We start from the raw sequence: 23,444 nt of genomic DNA, 5'->3' as shown, positions 1-23,444 counted from the left end.
TCGCGTTCCGAGTGTGCATGACAGTACCCCCCTGTCCAGGACCGGCTCCAGACGGTCTTGAGGTGGAGGATACCCGACGACGGTAGTCTGGGGTTAGTTCCTGGTCGAGAATGAAACGGGCCGGAATCCAAGACCGCTCCACGCGAGTCAAGGATCCGGCGTACCGTGTAGGCGGGACCCCCGTCGATGATCCGGGGAGGAGGAGCAGGGGGGGTGGGTGGAATCATAGGAGATGTGGTGAAGTGTTTCAGCTGAGAGATGTGGAATACTGGATGGAGCCGGAGCGCCGCAGGCAGCTGGAGCCGGTAGGTGACGGGGTTTATCCGTAGAGTGATGCGGTATGGACCAATGAACCTAGGGGAGAGTTTGCGTGATTCGGTGCGAAGATGAAGATTTTTTGTAGAAAGCCATACCCTGTCACCTACGTGGTACAATCGTCCCGGGGGGTGTCGACGGCGATGCTGGGTGATGTAGCGGGTGTTGGCCTGCCGGATGGATCTGTTGGCCTGGTTCCACAGTCGCCGACACGGGCGGACCAACTGTTGGGCTGACGGCACATCAACCTACGGTTCGGGGTGGTTGAACATAGAGGGTTGAAAGCCGTAGCATACCTCAAATGGGCTGAACTTCGTGGCTGAGGAGGTGTGAAGATTGTGGGATAGTTCTGCCCAGATGAGGTAGCGAGCCCAGGAGCGCTGACGATCGGCGACAAAGCATCTCAGGTAGCCCTCCAGTTGCTGGTTGGTCCGCTCCGTCTGACCGTTAGTTTGTGGGTGATATCCGGATGAAGGGCTGCAAGTGGAGTCGATCAGACGGCAGAAGGCTTTCCAGAATTTGGCAGTAAACTGGGGCCCTCTGTCCGAGACGATGTCCTTGGGGAACCCATGCAGGCGGACTACATGCTCTAGTATCAGCTCAGCTGTCCTTTTGTCTGACGGGTGTCCAGCGAGAGCCACCGGGTGCACGGCCTTAGAGAACCGATCGACGATGGTCATTATGACGTCTTTTCCTTCGGAGACCGGCAGGCCCACGACAAAGTCGACGGCAATGTGCGTCCAGGGCCTCCGGGGAACCGGAAGCGGTTGAAGGTCTCCCGATGTAGGTTGATTTGGGTCCTTGGCCCTGGCGCACACTGGGCACGCCTGAACGAACTCTTTGCGTCCTTCGCGAGAGATGGCCACCAGAAGTCTCGTTCGATGAAGAGACGGGTCCGTCTCGTGCCCGGGTGTCCAGATATGGGAGATGAGTGACCCCATTGTAAAACCTCAGATCTCATGGTCCCGGGCACGTAGAGTCTTTTACCGGGAGAGAGCGTCTGCCTTGGTGTTCTTGGACCCCGGGCGGTAGGAGAGGTGGAAGTCATAGTTCTCGAAAAACAATGCCCACCGCGCCTGTCGTGGGTTCAACTGTTTTAGATTTCTGATGGAGATGAGGTTTTGATGGTCTGTCCAGATAATGAAAGGCTCCCTGGCGCCCTGGAGCCAGTGACGCCCTTCCTCCAAAGCCCACTTTATGGCCAGCAGCTCGCGGTCCCCTACCCCGTATCGCTGCTGAGTGGAGTCAAATTTTTTGGAGAAGAAACGGTGGCAGATTTTTTTTCGAGAAACGGTGGCAGAGATTTTTGAAGGCGGTGATAGCAGTAGGGTTGAAGTGGAAAGGGAGAGATGAGGGCCGAGTCAGAGCGGTTAGGGGGGCAGCAACTGTACTGTAGTCCCGGATAAAGCGACGATAGAAATTCGCAAACCCGAGAAACCGTTGGAGTTGCTTAAGGGTCTTGGGTAGGGGCCAATGACGCACAACCTCCAGCTTCTGCGGGTCCATGGCCATACCCTGGGACGAGATGACAAAACCCAGGAACGTGGTGGAGCGCTCGTGAAAGGCGCACTTTTCCAACTTAAAGTACAGTTGGTGGGCGAGTAGTCTCTTTAGAACCGCCCTGACGTGCTGGGTATGTTCTTCAGCGGTGCGTGAGTAAATGAGGATGTCGTCAAGATAGGCGAATGCCCACCGGCCAAGCATGTCACGGAGAACGTCGTTAATCAGATGTTGAAATGCGGCGGGGGCATTACATAGTCCAAAAGGGATAACGAGACTCTCGTAGTGTCCAGTTGGAGTGATGAAGGCCGTCTTCCACTCATCGCCCTCTCTGATGCGCACCAAGTTGTAGGCGCTCCGGAGGTCCAACTTGGTAAAGATGGTGGCACCAGAGAGGGCGTCCAGGGCTGAGTTGGTAAGAGGCAGTGGATGTCGGTTTTTAATGGTTATGTTGTTTAGCCCCCGATAGTCGACACATGGGCGAAGTTCGCCTCCCTTCTTCTTCACGAAGAAAAACCCCGCGGCGGCAGGTGAGGAGGAGGGCCTGATCGTACCTTGGCGAAGAGCGTTGGTGACATACTCCTCCATCGCCTGCGTCTCTGTGGGTGTCAGCGAGTAGAGATGGCCGCGGGGTGGAATCGTGCCAGGTTGGGGGTCAATGGCGAGGTCGTACAGGCGACGTGGAGAAAGGTGAGTAGCTCTCTTCTTACAGAAGACCTCGGCTAAGTCCCGATATGCCTCGGGGATGGCGTTGGTGTCGACGTCGGGGGCCTCGGACTCCCGAGAGCACGTCCCAGCCGTCGCCCTTAGGCATAGTTCGGTGCAGGTCGCGCCCCACTGTAGAACCCGATGTTGTTTCCAGGAGATGAGAGGGTCATGTTGTTGCAGCCAGGGGTGTCCGAGAATGATGGGAGGTGAGGAAAGGGAGGTGACGTGGAAACGGAGTTGTTCTTGGTGTTGATCAATGGAGAGAATGATAGGTTCCGTCTGGGAAGTGATTGGACTGGTGGATAGGGGGCGACCGTCGACAGATGTGATCCGAACGGGCTGGGATAACGCCTCAAATTTTACACCCCATTTTTTGGCATAAGAAAAGTCAATGAAGTTACCTGCTGCCCCGGAGTCGATGAACACAGTACTTCTGACTCGTTTGTGGCCAAATTGGAGGATTACCTGAACCTTAAGTCGAGAGGTGGTGGTGTCGGTCGTGGTGGAGATATGGAGGGGGCCCAGTGAGTCTCTCCTCAGCCTCACCGGGGCTGGGCATTTCCCGGACGAACAGGACAGATCGCTCGGTGGTGTGCCGCGGACCCACAGTAAGCACACAACCCCTCTTGATACCGGCGCTCACGTTCGGTGGCGGTCAGGGAGGCGCATCCTAATTGCATGGGTTCCCCGGCTCCGGTGTCAACCACGGCAGGAGGTGGAGATCCGACAGGTCCAGTAGTGGCGGTGGTGAAAGTGGTCGGCGGTGAGGGTGCAGAACGGTGATAGGTGGGAGCAGGCGGCAGGGTCCTCGGGGCTGGCTTCGGACGAGAGAGGAGACGTTGATCGATGCGGAGGGCCAGTTGTATCAGTCCCTCCAACGTGGCTGGAAGCTCTCGTCCGGCAAGCTCGTCTTTTATACGTGACGCCAGCCCCTCGTAATAGGATGTCCGGAGCGCATCGTCTCCCCAAGATGTCTGCACGGTGAGGGTCCTAAACTCCGCGGTGTAGCGACTCACGGACAATCCACCCTGCCGCAGGTGATACAGCTTGGTGTCGGTCTCCACCTCGCCCGCAGGGTGTTCAAAGGTGAGTCTGAGTTGACGTGTAAACTCGTTGTATGAATGGGCGGTGTCCGAGTCTGATTTCAGTACTGCCGTGGCCCACTCTGCTGCCTGGCCAGATAGCAATGAGACGAGGAGAGCAATGCGTAGCCGATCGGTGGAGTATTTGGTAGAATTAAACTCAAACACCAGATCGAGCGCTGTTAGTAACCCACACTACACTTCCCGTCCGTGCCATTCCATTTCTCTGGTAGTGAGAGAAAAACATCAGAAGAAAGGGGGGGGGGGGGGGTGATGCGGCGCCGCGACCGCCGCGGCGGGAGGCCGGCTCGCCGCGCTAGCAACAGCCGCCCGGAGATCCGCGTTCTCCTGCCTGAGCTCCGCCACCTCGCGGCGCAAGGCCGCGACGTCTTGGAGGCCCTGGCGCAGAGTAGCAATCTCCCCGGTTAGCTTATTGATTAGCCCGGCATGCTGGTCAACCACGTCGCAGAGGTGCGCGTAATCCGCTGGGTTCACTGCTTTAGGCTCAGTCATTCTGTCAGGGTGAACTAACCTGGGCGACCAGATGACTTAGCTTTAGCGATTAGCCCAATGTAGCGTGGATGGTGAACTCAAACGCGGATGAAAGCAAATAGGCAGGATAACCACGCGATTTAGTTTAAGGACTCTCACAAAAGGGGAGCAAGGGAAAAACACAAATTTAACCCGCGTCCTATAAACACACACTCAGAATCAGAAAGCAAAACCCAATAAAGTGAGTACTCACGAATCGATGGATGGAAAGCCAGAACCGACATGGGCTGAACTCAATGACTGAGCAAGATGCTATGGTTTGTTTACTCCTTTTATACTTCCTGGTTCGCGACCGCTTCACTTCCGGTTCCTAGTGCCGGTCGCATTCCGAGGGTGCATGACAGGATGATGTCCGACAGCCAGATGTGTTGTGAGGGAAGATGAACTTTCATGACCCCTTTATACTCGTCTGGGTTCCACATTAATCTGTAATCATTCCACACCTGAAACAAACGTCACATCTCTAAAACTGAGCTAGTCTTATTACTCTGGAAGTACAAGCAACAGACGAAAGTGACTGTTGTGGAGAAATATAAGAAATATTGAATATTATGAAGAAGTTTTATTAAAGTTACCTGGGAGTGCCAGCAGTTGGTGGTCATAATCTGTTCATTTTTATTCTGAAAGCGGATAACAAAAAGTTATATGTGTGTACATGTAAGAGTAAATAAACTTTGTGTATGCTTTACAGTATGTGTGTGTCTTACCACACTGATGAGCTGCGCTAGAGATACCTAAAGGCTGATGGTCACCTGCTGGCTCTTGTTGACGGCTGGTCGTATGAGCTTGTTGTGGCGTTCCGGGGAAAGTAAGTGATTAATTAATTGCTCCTCCACCTCGGCACAACGCCGCTACAAGATACAGACACACACACTGAATTATACTGTATAAGTGAAAGCAAAACAGAAGAATGGATTGACATGATGTAATAAAGAAAATGAGACTTCTGTTTTCATATGAAGTCAGCATCTATTCGTCAGCAAACACAGGGAAGTTACAGGAATATAACATTTAAAAACATCAGCAGTAACACAGCATAGGTCAATGACATTAATAAAGCAAAGCAAAACAAACAAAAAAGTCCTTATATGGGAGCCTTGCTGGTGTGTGTTAACAGGGGGGCTTCAGACCTTTACCTTTACCGGCTCCTTATAGCCACATTGTGTTCAAAATGTCAGCTGCTCTTTATTATGTTCTCGTGTATACAAACAATATCACATTTGCATGTAATTGTCTGTTTTAACTTGAATGTTGGCATAGTTGTGATGTACGAATCACATCCGGGCTGTTGTTCACTCTTGCTTGTGCGATGTTGCATAAATATAATACGCACACAGGATCTGATATTGCGTTTAGGACCAAAGTTAATGATTTGTGACAAGCAGCCTGAGCAATGCACTAGTACTGCTGTGGATCTAAAGGATACAGTCAGAGTCCATTATATCACCACAGAGAATATGTTGGGCAACAAGATTCAAAATGACAGGCTGAGACATCACGCTGCAAACAGAGTCTTCGACACCCGCCTTCACACGTCTTCTGAACCAGAGGACACAGAGGCACATGCTGTTTAATGCTGATAGACTGACTTTTAGTAGTTTGGGACATAGTAAGGTTTACTGTGATTTGGGCACAGTTTATAAAATTAATTAAATGACCGAATGAACCAGACAGACTTCCATTAATTACTAGATGAGCTTAGATTAGTGACTCTTCAACTCAAACCATGTCTTTATTGTTCTTGCTTTTTTTTTACGGCACAGTCATGTGGGAACAGAAAAGGAGCTTCCCCAAACTTGGAGAACAAAGTTGGAAGCATAGCATTGCCCAATATGTCTTGGTTTACCGAAGCATTAAGTTCGCCTTTCACTGGGGATAAGGAGCCTGACTGAAACATCTGAATACAATAATAAACAGGTTTGGCCAAATACTTTTGTCCATACAGTGTATGTTTTTCTCATTGCCTTATGTGGCAAACCATACATTAACTCTCTTTCTATAAAACTGTCTGTCAAATGGCATGCTTCATTATCTGCATCATGTTCTTTTAATTCATTAACCACATTTGAGCCAGAGTGCTTTTAAGTATACAGTATAAACACACACACACACACACACACACACACACTCACAGCTGCAATACACTTAGGGCCTTGACTCTCGTGTCTCTGGAAACCAGATTACTGCCAAACACTAAAAATGACTTGAATCATCACAGTCTAATCAGCTGCAAAATCAGCTTTTTCTCTGCACTCCAGCAATTAAATTAGGATCTTAATGGAGATGTAAAAACAAGTCCAAAGAAACTTTGGGTTTTGCGTTATAGGTTTTGTGCTGAACGTTATTCTTGGCTCTAAGCTCTTTTGTCTCTCGGCTACCCGGCACAAAGATTCACACCTTACTTAAGTGACCATTTTGATTTCAAGCAAAAGAAAGACAACAGCTTTATTATGCAAAGGTTTTCCTTCCTCCGATTTATATAGGCTTGTCTTTTTTGAACTACAGAAGAATCCCCCATCCCACCACCCGCTGTTAAAAAAAGTAACTCTGTAACTTTTACTCTGAGTAAATTTTTTATGAGCTTCTTTTTACTTTAACTTGAATGGATTTTTATAATGGTAACTTTATTTGTACTTCAGTAAAATTTCACTGAAGTAACGGTACTTGTACTTGAGTACAAAAGTTTATTACCTTTAGTATTTATTTACTCTTTCCACCTCTGGAAATGTCTGATAGCACTTTGGATTCAACCTGACAGGCTGAGACATCACGCCTTATCAAGGGCACTACTTGGTGTGTGGGACAATAGCTTGTAGATCCTACATAGCAACATAGTACACTAGCTTTACACTGAACGCTATTTTTCAGGACTGTCCACCTCCTTCATGGTTAATTAGACTAACCGGCGGTCACCAGCAGTCGTCGGTCGCAAGCAGATATGTGTTAGCGGAGCAAAATAGCTTCATAAATAAACAAACAAATCCTAATCTGGCTAAATGTGTAGAAATATGAAAGGTAGCGGTATGTCTAGTTGCTTAATTAAAGAGTGAACTTAAATATGTGCATCTTTGCGTGTGCGCTTGTGAGAGTGAGTGCTTTCTGTCATTGGGTGTTGCTACATTATCTGGATGCTAGCTGACAGCGGCGGGAGATTTAACTGTACAGCGAGCAGCTCAGGATGGCAAATAGTCCACCATGTAAATGACAAAATAAATAAATAAATAAATAAATAAATAAAATGTACAGTAGTCAGAGCAGAAAAAAAGCTTTTCAAAGTTCAAAGTGATTAAAACATATCTGAGTTCCACAATTGCCCAAGAGCGTTTATCGGGACTTACTGTTCTGAGTATCAACCATGAATTTTGTGAGACTGTATCATATGATCAAGCCATTGATCAAGTCACTTTTTTGCAGCAAAAAATCCATGCAAAGTAAAAAATCTTGTACCATTATATCTATTTTTATATACTATTAATTTATATATAATTTTATTTGTTTCATGTATATCGATTTTGTTTACTTTTTCAAGCACATACAAAAGTAGAAGCATACTTTACTTGTTTAAATCGGATGTAATATTTTTACACCATGTACTGTATGCTGAATATTTTATACCTAATGCACATTTATATTCTTAAATATTGTAATTTTACGTGATTTCTCTGAACTTGTGACAGTTATTTACACCAGTGGGCCCAGTTTTCATGATCTACGGCCTCCCAGGCCGCACCTGTCTGCATCGTGAGTAAAATCAAAATGTTGAGTGAAAGCGATGAACAGGTATGTGCCGGATTTAATAATCTATTTTAAAATAAGATACTAATGCACTATTTGCTCAATGTAAACAAACACCTGCACCAATAGATATTAATTAGAAAAGATAAACCGAATATTTTTACTGGGATTAGTTTATATTTTCACTTTGGCTGAAATAACAGCGCTGAAGTGGTATAAGTATAAGTGAATTTTGACTCGCTGGAGTTTTAAGTTTTAAAACAAAACTTCATCTTTATCCTTTTATCTACTTTTTCACGATTTCTCATTTGTAATTCACTTTATGATTACCGAACAGGGAGTGTATTTGTCTGACAAAGACAAAAGATTTACAATTTAGCATAAACAAGGCGTAAGATAATCAATCTTACAGAATGTGATGCCTTTGTATTAATAATTTAGAGAGTTCTGCCGTACAGAAGGACATGTATGTGGGCTTCAACCCTAAATAATAATAATAATAATAATAATAATAATATTAATAATATCACTGATTACATTAAAGATCAGCAGATTTTTTTAGCTTAAATCCTTTAACTATTTCATTCACATAAACACTGAAACGCACAATCTGGCAACCTGCAGACTGACGGAGGTTGCCAGATTTTGGTATTGGATTTTTTTTTTGCTATTTGTCGGGAGGAGTGACGAGTAAATCATTAAACCTTTAAACACTAAAATAAATCACGTGATCAGTCAGCGGGATATTGATCGAGAGACACACAAACAGTAATGCGGGCCCGCGCTCGTGCCTCAGCAGTGGCGAGCCGTGATCGTATAGTGGTCAGTACTCTGCGTTGTGGCCGCAGCAACCCCGGTTCGAATCCGGGTCACGGCATGTGTTTTAATCAGAACTGTTAACAAAAAGGAACATTAAATACTTAACGATTAATTCAGACTACACAAATACATAATAAATAATAATCATCATAAAAATGGCTAGTTATACCCTTATGGACTTGGTACATCTATCAATTATTTATTTATTTATTTATTTATTTATTTATTTTTAAAATTGCTAATTAATCCCAACCTCCCTACCATGACACTGGGATCACGTGTACCTGAGACCTCGTTATAATTTTTTTCTTTAAAAAAAATAACCATCATGTCAAACACAAGCTTTATATGGAATCTGCTAAGAATCTGTTTTGACACCTTATGTGACCGTTGTGTTTACATTTACTCATTAATATTCATCATCGTCTGCCAAAGATGGGCGTGTACAGTACACAGGATCAGCCTTGTCTGAGTTCAGTTATTTCTAAGTGTCTTTATACAACACACTGTATTTGCTATAGTGATCCCCCCCCCCCCCAAAAAAAAAAAAACAAAAAAAAAACTGATTAAGATTTATACAAGGCGTCACGCACAGTACGGTGTTAAGACTCTTACCTGCAGTAAAACCTTGAACCTGATCCTTGAAAATCGACATGAGGAAGAGACACATCTGTCTGCCTCCACACATGTCTGGGTCATTAAATAATTTCTTGGGAGGCCAGTGTTTCAGATGGGAAGCAGGCAGTCCGATCATGGCTCTAGCATACTTAGAAAACTTTTAATCTTAATGGTATCCAAGCAGTAGTGAAACGTTGGGATGAGTGCATTAGTATAGCAGGGGGTTATAAAAAGAATTAAAGCTAACTTGTATTCTGCTATAATGTGCAATCAAATGTCCTGCTTTGACTTGAACGTCTCTCATAGAACCGCACTAGAACTGAATAGAAAGATAAAACAAAGGAAATTCTGTTTTATATAAATACAGAAAGTTGTGGGATACATCATTTGCATTTTTAGACTAAATACTAACATGAGTAAATTTTTTTTGTAGTTCATGATACTGATACCAAAATGCAAATAAAATCTGATTTATTTCTGATCCTGTTGGTTATTGTTGTTTAACTCTTCTTGCTGACATTTACAGTGCATCCGGAAAGTTTTCACAGCGCATTACTTTTTCCAAATCTTGTTATATCACAGCCTTATTCTAAAAAGGATTAATATATTTTTTTTTTATATAGTAGTAGTTGGAAAATGAATTGATTTGAATAATCTAAATCTGATCTATCGCAACAAAGCAAAAAAATTAAAAAAAATCCACTTTATTTATGATTTAAGTTAATACTTGTGCTCAGTTTATGATTCTTTTATTCTTAATGCCTTCAGCATTAAAGAGCTTTTTATAAATCACTTCTAGTACTTATAAAACCCCTGTGATTAAAACTTATTAAAAAATGTAGTTTAGAAATCACCTTACTTATTTTACTTTATTTGTTATGATGGACATTATTTTATTTTATTTATTTTTGCGTGTGTGAGTTGGGAATAGTAATTAAAATAATAACCTTATTTGTTTCACCAGGGTAGTCACATTGAGACAGTAGTCTCTTTTGCAAATGAGCCCTGATTCAGGGTGATTTTTATTTCCCCACCCAAAATCTAAAGGGGTCCTAAAATGTAAAAAGGATTTAGGACAGCAAATACTGTGTCACTAGGGGGCGCTAGTGCTGTGTGACTGGGTTTGTAGAGGAAATCTGAAGTGTGAAGTGTTAAAAGGTGTGAGTGCTGAAGAGGTGGAGACTAAGAAGAGAATCAGAACGACCTGCTTTGGGGGAAATTCTCAAAACAGTGTTACGTCATACATAAGAGGCCTGCTAAAGAAATAAAAAAGAAAATATTTTACCCACATAGACCCCGTGTTAAAAATGAATTAGGAGAGGATACTAGTACAGCGTTTCTCTGGTTTTGGGCTGTGGTTACAGCGCGGTGCTGTGGCTTTAAATCATGTCAAGACCTGCTTATTATTACTGCTTATAGAGAAATATTGATAATAATAATAATAATAATAATAATAATAATAATACGCTTAGTGTGCCTTCAGAACTACATTACATCACAATACACGTGTTTTGTATTTATAGATAACATGACAGTGTGACAAATGTAGATTTCTAATTAAAGGTTGTCTTATATACAGTGTGTAAGAAAAAAAATTCCACAAAATATGTAGTTATAAGAAAATAATCAATAATCCAGTTTTGTAATATGCAGAGTTACTGTTAACAGTCTGAAGTTAATTTTTTTAAAGCATTGAATCCTAAAGTTGATGATTGGCTTCATACCCCAGCAAATTTCAAACTGTGAATAATTCATGCAAAAAATAAAAATAAATAAATAAATAAAAAAGAGGACACATGCAATTAAGAGGTTTTATATGAGATCCGGGCAAATGAAAAAAAAAATTTAAAATCCAAAATGATTTGTCAACTGATGAGAAAAAAAGTAATAAGCTTTTGATCTGGTGGATTATACGAAGCTCCACCCACAAACCTTTCATCAGGATATTCAGTGCAGGTTGTGATGAGCTGAAGCTGCTGGATGTCAGCATGACACACAGAGGGGGTGAAAACTTTTACATGTTGGACATCAGCACATTTATACTGTCTCTCAGCAACTGATATATAAACATTGTAAGATGCGTGCATCACACACACATTATTATTAATATTATTTTTATTATTATTATTATTATTATTATTATTATTATTATATATGCAACTGTGAACAAGCATCATCAACTTGTTGTTTAAAAAAGGTTAGCTAGATAATGCAAATGTCATCCATTTCTTTTCTCCACTTAACATAATAAACAAACATTAAATAGTCCGACCATTTTATTCAGTGTTGTACTATTATTTTTTGAGGTTGTGGTGGCTTGGAGCCTATCCCAGGGCACAAGGTGTGGTACACCCTGGATGGGTTGCCAAACCATAACACACACACACACACACACACACACACACACACACACACACACACACACACACACACACAGGGGTGGGGGTGGGGTTTAATGGTTTAAACACAATGCAGCAGTTTAATTCCAATGCAGCAGAATGTGAAGAAACTAAGATATTTTGAGAATAAATATTTATTTATTTATTTATTTATTTATTCATTTACCAGTTAAAAAGTAATAATAATGTCTGCCTCAAGAAGCTCAATTTACAATTTATTGCATACTGTAGTTTTCAATATGATCCATATTTTAGCTTAAACTATTGTTTTAAAAATTGTAAGAAGGTTATTTACAAAGTAATATAATTCTTTATAAATACCATTATAATTTCTTAGATTATTTACTTGCTACGTAATTTATTCCATTGTATATTTTATAGTTTTGTATCTTTTTCCTTTGTATTGTATATTTTATTCAAACTGGCCATGTGAATTTTCTGTTACCTAAATTTTTACTTTTCACAGCTCTTGCTCTCATATGCAGCTTGTTAACCGTCGCTGCTCCTCGCAGATAGAGAATGCATGCACAGGTCTGGTCTGGAAAGTTTAGGCCGAGAGGTGGAACATTCAGTGTGGTTTCTGCTTGACGTACCTTCCTGTTTACCCGAGCAGAGCGCTTTATACTGCCGAGCTAACCAATAACATTAAAAACACGCATGAAAAAAGAAAAAACTGCAGCTGCTAATAAATTGAAATTGAAATAAATAAATGTTGAGTAGAGATGTTAATAATTGTTATTATTTAATTGCATTAATATTTAAATTACAAAAATATTTCAGTATTTTTTAACTTCAATTAAAATAAAATGTAAAAATGTAAATCTTTAATATATATATATATGATTAAATATTTGAGATTGAGATTTGTGCTCGAGTAAATGGTACAGCAAATGCACAAATATATATATTTATGTGTTTAATAAAACATATTTTTATGAATAATAATGATAATAATAAATATACAGTATATATATATATATATATATATATATATATACAGTACTGTATATACAGTGTATATATATTCTGCTTGTATATATACTGCCTGTATATATATATATACACACATATATACTGTGTATATCGTATATATACACCCTTTTTTTTTTTAGTTTAAATTTTTTATTTAAATAAAATTTTTTTTTAAAGTAAAACATTTTTTTTGACACATACCAGAGTTTTTTTTCTCTTATAGTATGATGCAACTCATTTTAAAAGCACCACCTTCCACATTACTCTGATCTAAACGCAAAACTGCAAGTATAATTATTTCCTAATATATAAATAAATAAGTTGATATATTACAGAACAGTCAATTTAAATAATTATTAAATATTTTTATTAAATAATAAGAGGTATTTATTATAAAATTATTAGCATGCTATAATATATTAGTAATAGTATTATATCAATAGTATTTTTAAAAAAAACATCTTACTGACTTTTTTTTTTTTTTAGAATTTAAACAGAAAATTTTGTATTTATTGTATCTGCGCAAGAATTTTTTTGCCCATTCTTTTTAAGACTGCCAATAATTTTAAAACAACTGTATAGTCCCGGCAAGTGGATTTTAAGTTACTGGTACCAACTAAATAGCTCAGTGTTTACAGTATAATTAATCAGTGGCCTGTTATGATGATAAAACAACAATACCAACAAAAACACTGTTCTCATTTGTCCTAAATTAATTTATTCCTCTTAAACGACAGCAATTTGCAATGTTATATAATTTCTACATACATTTAATGTCAAAAAAAAAAAAAAACATTCCACACGTCAGATAACTTAATTTTCATGAACATCCTCGAAGTGAATTAAAGCTGAGAAAACAAAATTCTCAACTGTGAAGTTACAACTGTGTAAATAACATTCTATGTAAATCTGACTGTGTACATGACATTATATCTGGCGGCTTAGAAAAAAAACTGAACATGTTACGGTTTTGTGTTCAGATTAGATTAAAGTGCAGGGTAAAATCTAGTGTTTTAAAAGAGACGAATTAACATTACACAATTGTAAGTCTAGAGAGCTTTGAAATTTTGTTTAATGTTATAAAAGAAGGAAAAAAATAAACATGGTTAAGACAAACAAAAATAGCCTCACATCCTGTGGAAAGTTTGAGAGGTGAGAAACTGATGGTGTTTGTGAGAAAAGCGAGTCGGGCGGTCAGAGCGGCCTGCAGAGATGAAACACAAAGAGCTTTAGTGTGTGAAGGGGCAAAGAGACAAACAGAGCTACAAAACCACTAAACACACCACAACATCTTATGTACACACACACACACACACACACACACATACATACACACACACACACGCACGACCCCCCCACACACACACAACATATGTGTTTTAAATATTTTTGATCTAAAAATGTCAAAAAAAATGTTGGAAAATGTTTTTTTACGCATTTTAAAATATTTAAATGAATATTTACCAAACCTACCAGCTACCAACCAATTTAACTACCAATATAAAGTATATTGACATACAAAGCCCTTTAAAGTATATTAAATTCAGTGCCCTGTGTACTGTATATTTAGCATGCATGCAGTTAGTCTGACTAACATAACTTAAACTTATTAAATTATAAGGATTTTATACTAATATACTAATATCCAAAAAAACTTTGAACTACATTTGTTGGTTATCATCGTGACAAATCCTTAAATATGTCAGTTTCCACTGATCTTAATCTCATAAGGGAGGGAAGTGTGTGTATGTGTGTGTGTGTGTGTGTGTGTCTGTGAGTGAGTGAGTGAGAGAGAGAGAGAGAGAGAATGTGATTGGTCCGTGTTACACAGTGGTGAAGGAGGAGCTGGAGCGAGGCCTGTGTTACACTCCACCTACATTGACATAGAGATCTTGAAAATGCTCATATATATTTTAAATGAGAGATATTGTTAACCATTTGAAGATGTATATTAATACTTATAAGGAAAATAAAAGTAAAAATTGTATTTAATGTTATGATCTATATTATTATTATGCACTGGACATGAGTTGTTATCGAAAAGTTTCATTAAGAATCAAAGAAGTTCTGGCCTTCTGCATGAAGCAGTTAGCATTGTAATTGTCACACTTTTATGACCTACTGTATAGTGTTGAATATTTAAGATACTGGTCATTACATTGGTCATTTACTCACTGTTTCAAAGCGTGTAAAATTCCAAATTTACAGTTTTTAAAAAAAATTAAAAAATGCAGTACCTTTAATATGGTCTCAGACTTCTAACCAAAATAACAAAGTGAACAAGGTAAACCACTTATTCACAATTTGAGTCTTGGGGTATGGTCATGCCATCAGGGAAAAAAAAAAAAAAAACACTGATGTAATCATTCAGCTGACCTAATTTTATTGCCACATAACGTTGTTGAGTCTCGACCTGAGTAACTGATCAACCCCAGATCATAACACTGTCTCCAGAGGCTTGTACAGTGGACACTATGCATGATGGGAGCATCGCTTCATACGCTTTCCTTCTTACCCTGACACGCCAATCACTTTGGAATAAAATCAATCTGAACTGATCAGGTCACATGTCCTTTTCCCATCGATGCAAAGTCCAATCTTTATGCTCAATAACAACTTACACGTTTTTTTTTAATACAAAGTTTTCTTATGGACACACAGCGGTTAAGTCGCAATCTTGTAGGTTGTTATCACATGTGAAAAAATAACTAAATAACTGAGTACTTAAATAACGGACCTAGCGCGTTAGATTATTTATTACATCAAAAAAGTAATCTGAGTACTCTAACGCGCTTCTTTGTATCATGCTTTTTAAACATTTTGCATCTGCTTTTTATTTTACAGTTTATACATTGACCTCTTTGCAGTAATGATTATATTTATTTTAATATATCTGTGAAACTAATTCTTTATTCTTGATCTTTAATTTAGCTAAACTAATACAAGATGTTCAAGTCAAAGTGGGACTTTTGATTGTGCAGAATTACAGAACACAGTTATAAGAGTAAAGCCTCCCTTTATGTCTCTATATAATCCCCGGCTACACTAATGCACTTATCCCAGCATTTCATAGTGCTTGGATACTATCAAGGTAGACAGTTTTCTTAGAAAGCCGGAGCCATTACTGGACTGTCTGCTTCATGTCATCATTAGTGTTAAACCAGTGAACTGCCAGAAAATGTTTTAAGTTCCCCTTTATTTAATGGAAAAAAAACCTTCTGGTTAGATCATCAAAGGTGTTCTGGTTTTGTAGCTGCACCACTTGTTCATTATGGAACCTCGACCCTGATTTATTGTATATACACCACTTGTATCATCCTGACCTTGCTCCGAATAATTTCCACATATTTGTGCTATTTAAGGAATCCCTGTGAGGCCAGCGTATCAGATGTGAATCAGGCGGTCTGATCATGGCTCCGGGTCTAATGAAAAAAACTTGCTTATATCCAAGCACCAGTGAAATAATGGAATAAAGACATTGTATAAATTTAATTAATTAGTATAAAATAACTATTAGTCTTTGGAATCTAAAGAGAAAAAAAATATTTTTTTACAATGTTGTAAATTGATCTAAAGTTATATCCAGAGCCCTTGAGATCAGAGACCAGAGAAAAGTTGCTATGTTTTAGTTTAAATAATAATAATAATAATAATAATAATACAATTGTAGTAGGTCTTACAGGCAACATTCACACTCGCATTCACACACTATGTGTTGGAAACCCACCAACCATGGAGGGTTTCCGCATGGAGCGGATCGAACCCAGACCTGTTGCCACCGTACAGTATATCAGAATTGCTAAATTTAATTTTGTCAGAGCCCTAACTTACTTTATTTATCAAATTATTGACATGTCTGGTTTGAGTAGAATGAGTGTATCATCAGATGTATAAGCTTTATCAACACACTATACCTTATCAAGAATAAATAAACTGTAAATGCAGTGTGTTATACTAGTACAGGAAGTAGTAGATGGTAGTGTAGTGTAATCTGCTAGAGATGATTTCATCACTGCAAGACCAAGTTTTCCCCCAAGGGACAAGTGTGAAACACGTAACCACAATAACACAAAGAGAGAGAGAGTGAGACAGACTGACCCACGCCCACGTTCACACAGAGGCCACACTGAGCGTGTGTTGGTACTTTACAAACTCAACACAAAGCTGTCTATCTGCACATCCTACCAGCCAAAAGATTGTTTAAAATACTGATTCAGGATGAAATGGCACATGGAGTCTCTAACCTAGAAATCAGTTATTCAGCTTGTTATAGAGAATAAAGAAGAATTATAAAAAGGATTTAAAAAGATTGAACTGCTTACACACAAGCACAGTTACATATTCCGTTTAGACCAAAGCTTTTCTTTCATAACAAAACATACTGGATCTCTAAAACCATGTGATCCATTAAAGCTTGTTAAACATACATTAACATTTGATCATGAACTAATATATTTAAATGTTGACGTTTTGCACCACACTGCTTTACAGTCTGGACACACCCCGAGTTAACAATTAAAGTCTACCAATTTATTAGATCAGATTTAAATGAGTTTAAATGAAACTTTATTGTCATTCTGTAAAGTACATGTACAAAGCCAATAAAAAGCAATGTTAACTAACGGACTGGGATGTTGATGTTTATCGTTTTCCAGGAACAGCACAGGGCCGCAGCTCAGTCTGTGATGTCAGAGATTCACGTCATAAATCTTTTGTACAAAGTGAGACGTGCTCAGTTTGACCGTCTGACAGTGTAGTACGAGGATCCATGCTATACACACACCTCAGACTTAAGTAACCAAAATTGATGATGATGATGATGATTCTCTGGATTGCAGCGATGCTTTTTAATAAAATCGGTAAGTGTCCAAAGTCATGATTTTTTCGTCATATACTGGTTGTCTTGATATGAATTATTTATTGTAATTAATGGCTTGACATGGCTCATCAAGTTATTTTACATATTATTATTTATTAATCTTATACTGTAATGAAAGAAACCAGTATTCAATTCTTACTCTGTTTATTATTGGACCTTTGTGTATTATATCATATGGAATAATTATTTGGTTAATTTGTTCATGTTTCATGTTTTTACCCTTCAATATTAGACTCTGTACAGACGTCTGATGTCCATCAGCCGAACCCACTGATCACGGCTGATGTTGGTGATAACGTGATTCTGCACTGCTTTAGACTGAAAGAGGAAACTGCTGGAGCCATCGTTTGGTACAAGCAGAAATTAGGACACGAGCTTCGTGTAATGGTCACAGTTCAACAGGAACTCAATTACGAAGATGAGTTCAAATCACCAAGATTCAGCATCGAGAAAGAAAAAGGGAGCTGCCATTTAAAAATTGCTCATGTGGAGCCATCGGACGAAGCCATGTATTACTGTGGATTTAGAAAATTTTTAACAACTTTTGGAAAAGGAAGCTTTTTATCTGTGAAAGGTAAGCATTTAATATATACTATAATAAAATATATAATTGTGGGTATTTATTATGTGTATGACTTTACATTTGATCCTATACACTGCTCTTTTGTAATCAACTATATTACATTCATTACAAATACTCCTCAATGCTCTGGAAAGTGTCCTGTTAAGCTTCAGTTCGTTAATCTGCTTTACTGCTCATTTGTCGTTTATGAAGTGTAAATGTTTGTGAAAAATAAATAAACTAATCTCTCATACTGTCTACATTACACTAAACAGGTAAACCAGATTTAAGTGTCTCCGTGTTCCAGAGCGGCGGGTTGGACTCGGTTCCTGCAGGAGCGTCAGTGACTCTGCAGTGCTCGGTTCTCTCTGAGAGCAGAGCAGCAGAACTCCAAGTGCTCTGGTTCAGAGCTGCTCCACCACAATCCCATCCTCAAATCATTTACACTCATCACAACAGCAGCCATCAGTGTGAGAGCGGCTCTTCTACACACACCTGTGTGTACAACTTCTCCAAGAACATCCTCAGCCTCAATGATACTGGGACTTACTACTGCGCTGTGGCCGCGTGTGGGAGGATCATTTTTGGGAACGGGACACGAGTACAACTGGGTAAGAACACATCTAATTATTAAATTTGTTAGGGATTTAAATTGTGATTATATTGATTGATATCAGTTATTAAAAATCAAAAGGGCAGTACTATTATTTTTTCTTTTTTAAATCTTCCCTAAATTCTGACATTGTGTGTATGTGTGTGTGTGTGTGTGTGTGTGTGTGTGTGTGTGTGTTTAGCTACAGAAAAAATCCTGGATCCAGTAGTGATGATTTGTGCTCTGTTGACAGTTCTCATTGTAAGCGGTATATTGGTAATCTGTAGATGCTTCAGCGGTGAGTCTTCAGTAACACTGTGTATCTGAATATTTTGTAATACAAACCATTTTTATATGTGTGATAGCCTGGGAAAACATATAGCAAAACAGATAGCCCATGGCAGTATTTAGAAATTTCTAATAGTTATAGTTATCAAGGTTAATAATATTTTATGGCCTGAAACAATATGCAAATATTTATATGAATTAAATTAAATTAATTTAAATATTATCTAAAAATATAAAATTAATTATAATTAATTAAAATCTATAATATAATAATATTAGAAGAAAAAATAAAACCCAGGAGCCGCAGTATACCTGTGGGGAGCAAAGACTATTATTTCTGGTCCTATCTCACAGAGAAGCTAATGCAGCACAAATTGTCAAAACGTCAACGCTAGCCATGATACAAAGAACACCTAGTGCAACACATCCTCTCACGCCAAGGGTCAACAGGCAAAGAGCCCGAGGTTGCTGACCTGGCCTACAAACTCCCCATCCAATTAAGCACCCGAGGGAACCCTGAGACAGGTCCTTTCCATAGAGACCCACCTCCACAACTGACCCACCCAAATGCCACCAATGCCCTAATGCCAGACACCACAGCATACTCCAGAGGTCTGGGGGATCCATATCTCAATGGTTCTTTTAGGATAGTTTTTATCCTAAAAAATTTATTATTTTGGGATAGTTTTCATTTATTTATTCATTTATTAATTCATTCTCTATACTGCTTATCATGCAGCGGCGGACTGGGACCATGAAGTGACTCTGGACTTCCTGGCCCTCGACAGCCCACCAAATCCCACATCATTAATACATTGGCTTATTAATGTGGAGATTATTTTTCAACACCACTTTATTTGATTTTTATTATTATATTTAAGCTAATTATTTAAAGTATCACTAAACATATTTTAGGTCATATTTGTAAAACAAAGAAACAAAGGAAAGAGCATTAAAACAAACAATATATAAAACTATAAAGACACTATTTTAGCAGGTCAGGGGGGATCACCTGGATGCAGTGTAAGACATACAGTACAGTACCACTCATCAGTGTAAACTGTAAGTGCAGCAGGTCAGTGATGATGGACCAGAGCCTGCTGGTGGTGATGACCAACACCTCTTCCCTGATCCACCCGAGCCGAGTGAAAAGCATGCCAATCAAACTGGACAGGTAAACTGGAATAAAATCAGTAGCAGCATTAACCCGAGCTAGTAATTAATACTGACTACCTTAATAATTAAAATGAGTAACTAGTTTACTAGCGCGAGTTATTGCAGGCACTGGTTCATCATCCCTGACCCTGTGGATCCAGACCGTAATGTTAGAGCTGTCAGAGCTCCACCCCCCCACCCCCCCTTTTTCATCCATGGAAATTATTTATTTGTTTAAAGAAATTTGCTATATCAAGAAAGGATCCATATCTCTCCCTCTTTAAATTAGAAGTAAAAGGGGACCTGTTTAAAACACGTATGAAATAGATCAAACTAGTTATTAGGGAATGAGGGCAATACATCGGCGTGCACACAAACCCGCCCTTTGTCGGTGGCGCACGCGATCAACGCACTCATTCACCTGCGTAAAAAAGCGATACAATTTTATGGTTTCCGCTATTTTTTAAATATATTTCCGTACTGACTGGGCCGGCCCACATTAACCAGTGGCCCGCTGGGAAAACTCCCGCTGCTCCAGATGGCCAGTCCGCCACTGTCGCCTTGGGAAACCTGGAGCCTATCCCCGAACATGAGGCATGAGGTAGGGTAAAGCCTAGACAAGGTATCAGTTCATTGCAGGGCCCACGAATACACACATACACTCTGTCCCAGGTTAAATATCTTGGTGTTCAGCGCAAGAGGTGACCGGAGATGTCTCCATCTGGCCCTGATGACTTTCAGTGGAATTTCAGTATCATGATGTGTCCTGTGATGTGCAAAAATGTGTGCCAAAAAAAAAAAAAAAAATTTTAGAATCATTCAGCTGAAGTACTTATTTTGCATTTAATTAAAAAGGTGGACACAAACATGTGTCAGGATTCATAGCCTAAACCATTTTTAATAAATTGGATATTTTTCTGTTTAGCATGATCTTTGCAGAACATCACTTAATGAAAAAAACCTATGCAATTTGAGGTACATCGAGGTGTTAAAATATAAAACCTAAAACCTTTTTTATTTTTTTATTTTTAAAACTCAGACTGCCACACATTTACTCTCATACTGATTCCTTGTTGAGTGAGAAATATATTTTATATTAAACCTACAGTAGTCTGAACTAAGTGATATTTGTTCTCTTTACAGGTAGAGCTGAAGATCCTGTGGGAAAGAAAACACCAAATCAGGTCACTAATAAATAAAAGCTTTATTCCATATGAATTATTTTACAAAAATATCTAATCCGGTTCAAATAGACCTAAATGTTGCATTGTATGAACATTCCACTCATCATCATTATCATCATCATCATCATTTCTTTTATTGTAAATCAATCTTTCGTATCTATTCCCACAGATTCCTGGCGTTTTGGAGCTGAATTTTGCCGCTTTACAAATAAATAACCGAAAAGGAAAAAAAGATCACGCTCATCATAATGTTTACTCTGAAGTGATTTACTCCCCTCTTTCATAAATCATAAGTATCAAACATTTTCTGTGGTAAATTCCTGTAATATTTATGATGATTGACCTGATTGGAATTCTGTGGTGTTAATCCCATGGAGCATTACTAAAAAAAACATAACTGAAGCCAATGTCTCAGATGTACTACAGCTTGATAAGAATAAAAACTTAAACACATCAGCGTGTGTCTGATGCAGTTAAAGAGTGCTGTGTTAATGTACCAAACCTTTCTCTGTCTTTTGTAAGCAAGTCCAACATGTTAATACTGTAAGTGTGCTAGAGAGGTGTCACACAAACTGTAATATTTTTTGCATAAATATGTTCTTTTAGTGATGCTATTTTTTTATTAAACACTTGAGAGCTCTACTTTGTCTTCACTTACAAAATCAATCAATCAATCAATCAATCAATCAATCAATCAATCATTGTAGCACCGCATTGTACTACGCACCATCACATCCTTAAGTACTTATTCCAGACGTATCCTCTTTTAGCGTCTATAATAAGCTCTACTTTTTCTGCAATGCTTTCCACTAGAAAAACTTACAAATACGCTTATGGAGATTTGTGGTCATTCAGTTACAAGACCTTTAGTGAGCTCAGTGCTCTGTGCAAGATACAATACTCGAATACATCCACTTCAACCATGGCATGTCTTCGTGGAGAATGCTTTGTTCACAGGGACACTGTGCTTCTGGAACAGGTTTGTGCCTCTTATTGCCAAACACACTCTGACACAGACCATGAGTGTCCCACAGCTTCCGAAAAATAACTGAGATTGTACTGATTAAAATGGAAAAAATGTTAATCATTGAAGTTCATACTACTTCCTAGTCGTATCCTTATCAGGTTCTCAATGCTTCCATGTTGTCTTGTATTCTATCCCATCACGCACACGGCCATGCACTCACCAGGTCCAATGAGACTAAACCGAGTTATTATTATGTCCATTCTCACCATTCTCATTGTATCTGGTGGGTTGGTAGAAATACCACAATGTGATCAGAGTTTTTTTTTACCATGAAACGACAATGTGAGGGATTAACTCTAGTATTTATTCTAAATTCCATTATTGTGAGAACACCAGAAGAACATAATATGAACTTAATGCAGCCTTCTACAATGTACTGTAGCGTGGACCTACCATGGTCATAGCACAATCTGGAAAAGGGCGATTTGAGAACTTCATTGAATTAACAACAACACAGTGACATACCAGTCAGAACGCTTTCCAAACTTTCAAACAAAGAGGTGATACACTGTTAACCAGTCACTATTGTCATTATGTCCTTATTAGGTTTTTTTCTGCATATTGTCACGACCATGTGAAAAAATGCTCCGTGTCAAGTGCGACGTGCCACGGAGCAGCAGGTGTGATGATGATGATGATGATGATGAGTGTTATGGGGGTTTTAGTACTAGAGAAAATACATTTTAATTATCCAGAATACTAAAATATTCTATACGATTGTGTGCTTGGGACAAATTTGGGAGAACAATTTAGGGAAAACCACATGTTTGATCTTACAGTATAAATATGAAATGTTTTAATGTACTTTTTAAAGCACGGAAATGTGGTCTTAATCAAAAGCTGTTAATTAATCAAAAAGTTAGAAAGTTTGAAAGGTATATAAAATTAATTAACATGTAATTAAACCTTATATTATTATTCTGAACTGATGATATCTGATTTCATGGTTTTTGTCTGATGATAAAATGGGTGAAACAATACAATGTCAGAGCACTCAACAGATTAGAGGAAGTTCCTGTCTATATAGTGAGCCTGTGACTTTTAGCAGCCAATCAGA

The 23,444-nt window shown here is 39.1% G+C and overlaps 1 protein-coding gene and 1 non-coding gene across 2 annotated transcripts; both read left to right on the top strand.

Moving 5' to 3' along the window:
- The first annotated feature begins 8,697 nt into the window (after window positions 1-8,697).
- Window positions 8,698-8,769, top strand: trnah-gug (transfer RNA histidin (anticodon GUG)). Its single transcript has one exon. It is a non-coding gene; the product is annotated as a tRNA-His (tRNA).
- An 8,691-nt stretch (window positions 8,770-17,460) lies between these two features.
- LOC128531804 (uncharacterized) lies at window positions 17,461-20,776 on the top strand. The gene is made up of 5 exons (XM_053505953.1): window positions 17,461-17,559; window positions 17,812-18,153; window positions 18,417-18,752; window positions 19,463-19,633; window positions 20,715-20,776. The coding sequence occupies exons 1-5, from the start codon at window positions 17,508-17,510 to the stop codon at window positions 20,774-20,776; spliced, it is 963 nt and encodes a 320-aa protein (XP_053361928.1). The 5' UTR covers window positions 17,461-17,507.
- The last annotated feature ends 2,668 nt before the right edge of the window (window positions 20,777-23,444 follow it).

This window comes from Clarias gariepinus, chromosome 10, assembly GCF_024256425.1.
Source record: "Clarias gariepinus isolate MV-2021 ecotype Netherlands chromosome 10, CGAR_prim_01v2, whole genome shotgun sequence".
NCBI classification, from domain to species: Eukaryota; Metazoa; Chordata; class Actinopteri; order Siluriformes; family Clariidae; genus Clarias; species Clarias gariepinus.
The sequence above is the reverse complement of the archived record's forward strand: the minus strand, read 5'-3'. Positions and strand labels throughout refer to the sequence as shown.

Excerpts from the sequence above, each read along its gene's own strand:
- LOC128531804 (XM_053505953.1), top strand. The coding sequence starts at position 17,508 with ATGATGATGATGATGATTCTCTGGATTGCAGCGATGCTTTTTAATAAA. Across the intron at positions 17,560-17,811 it reads GATGCTTTTTAATAAAATCG|ACTCTGTACAGACGTCTGAT; the intron begins GTAAGTGTCCAA and ends CTTCAATATTAG. Across the intron at positions 19,634-20,714 it reads CACCACAGCATACTCCAGAG|ATGGCCAGTCCGCCACTGTC; the intron begins GTCTGGGGGATC and ends CCGCTGCTCCAG.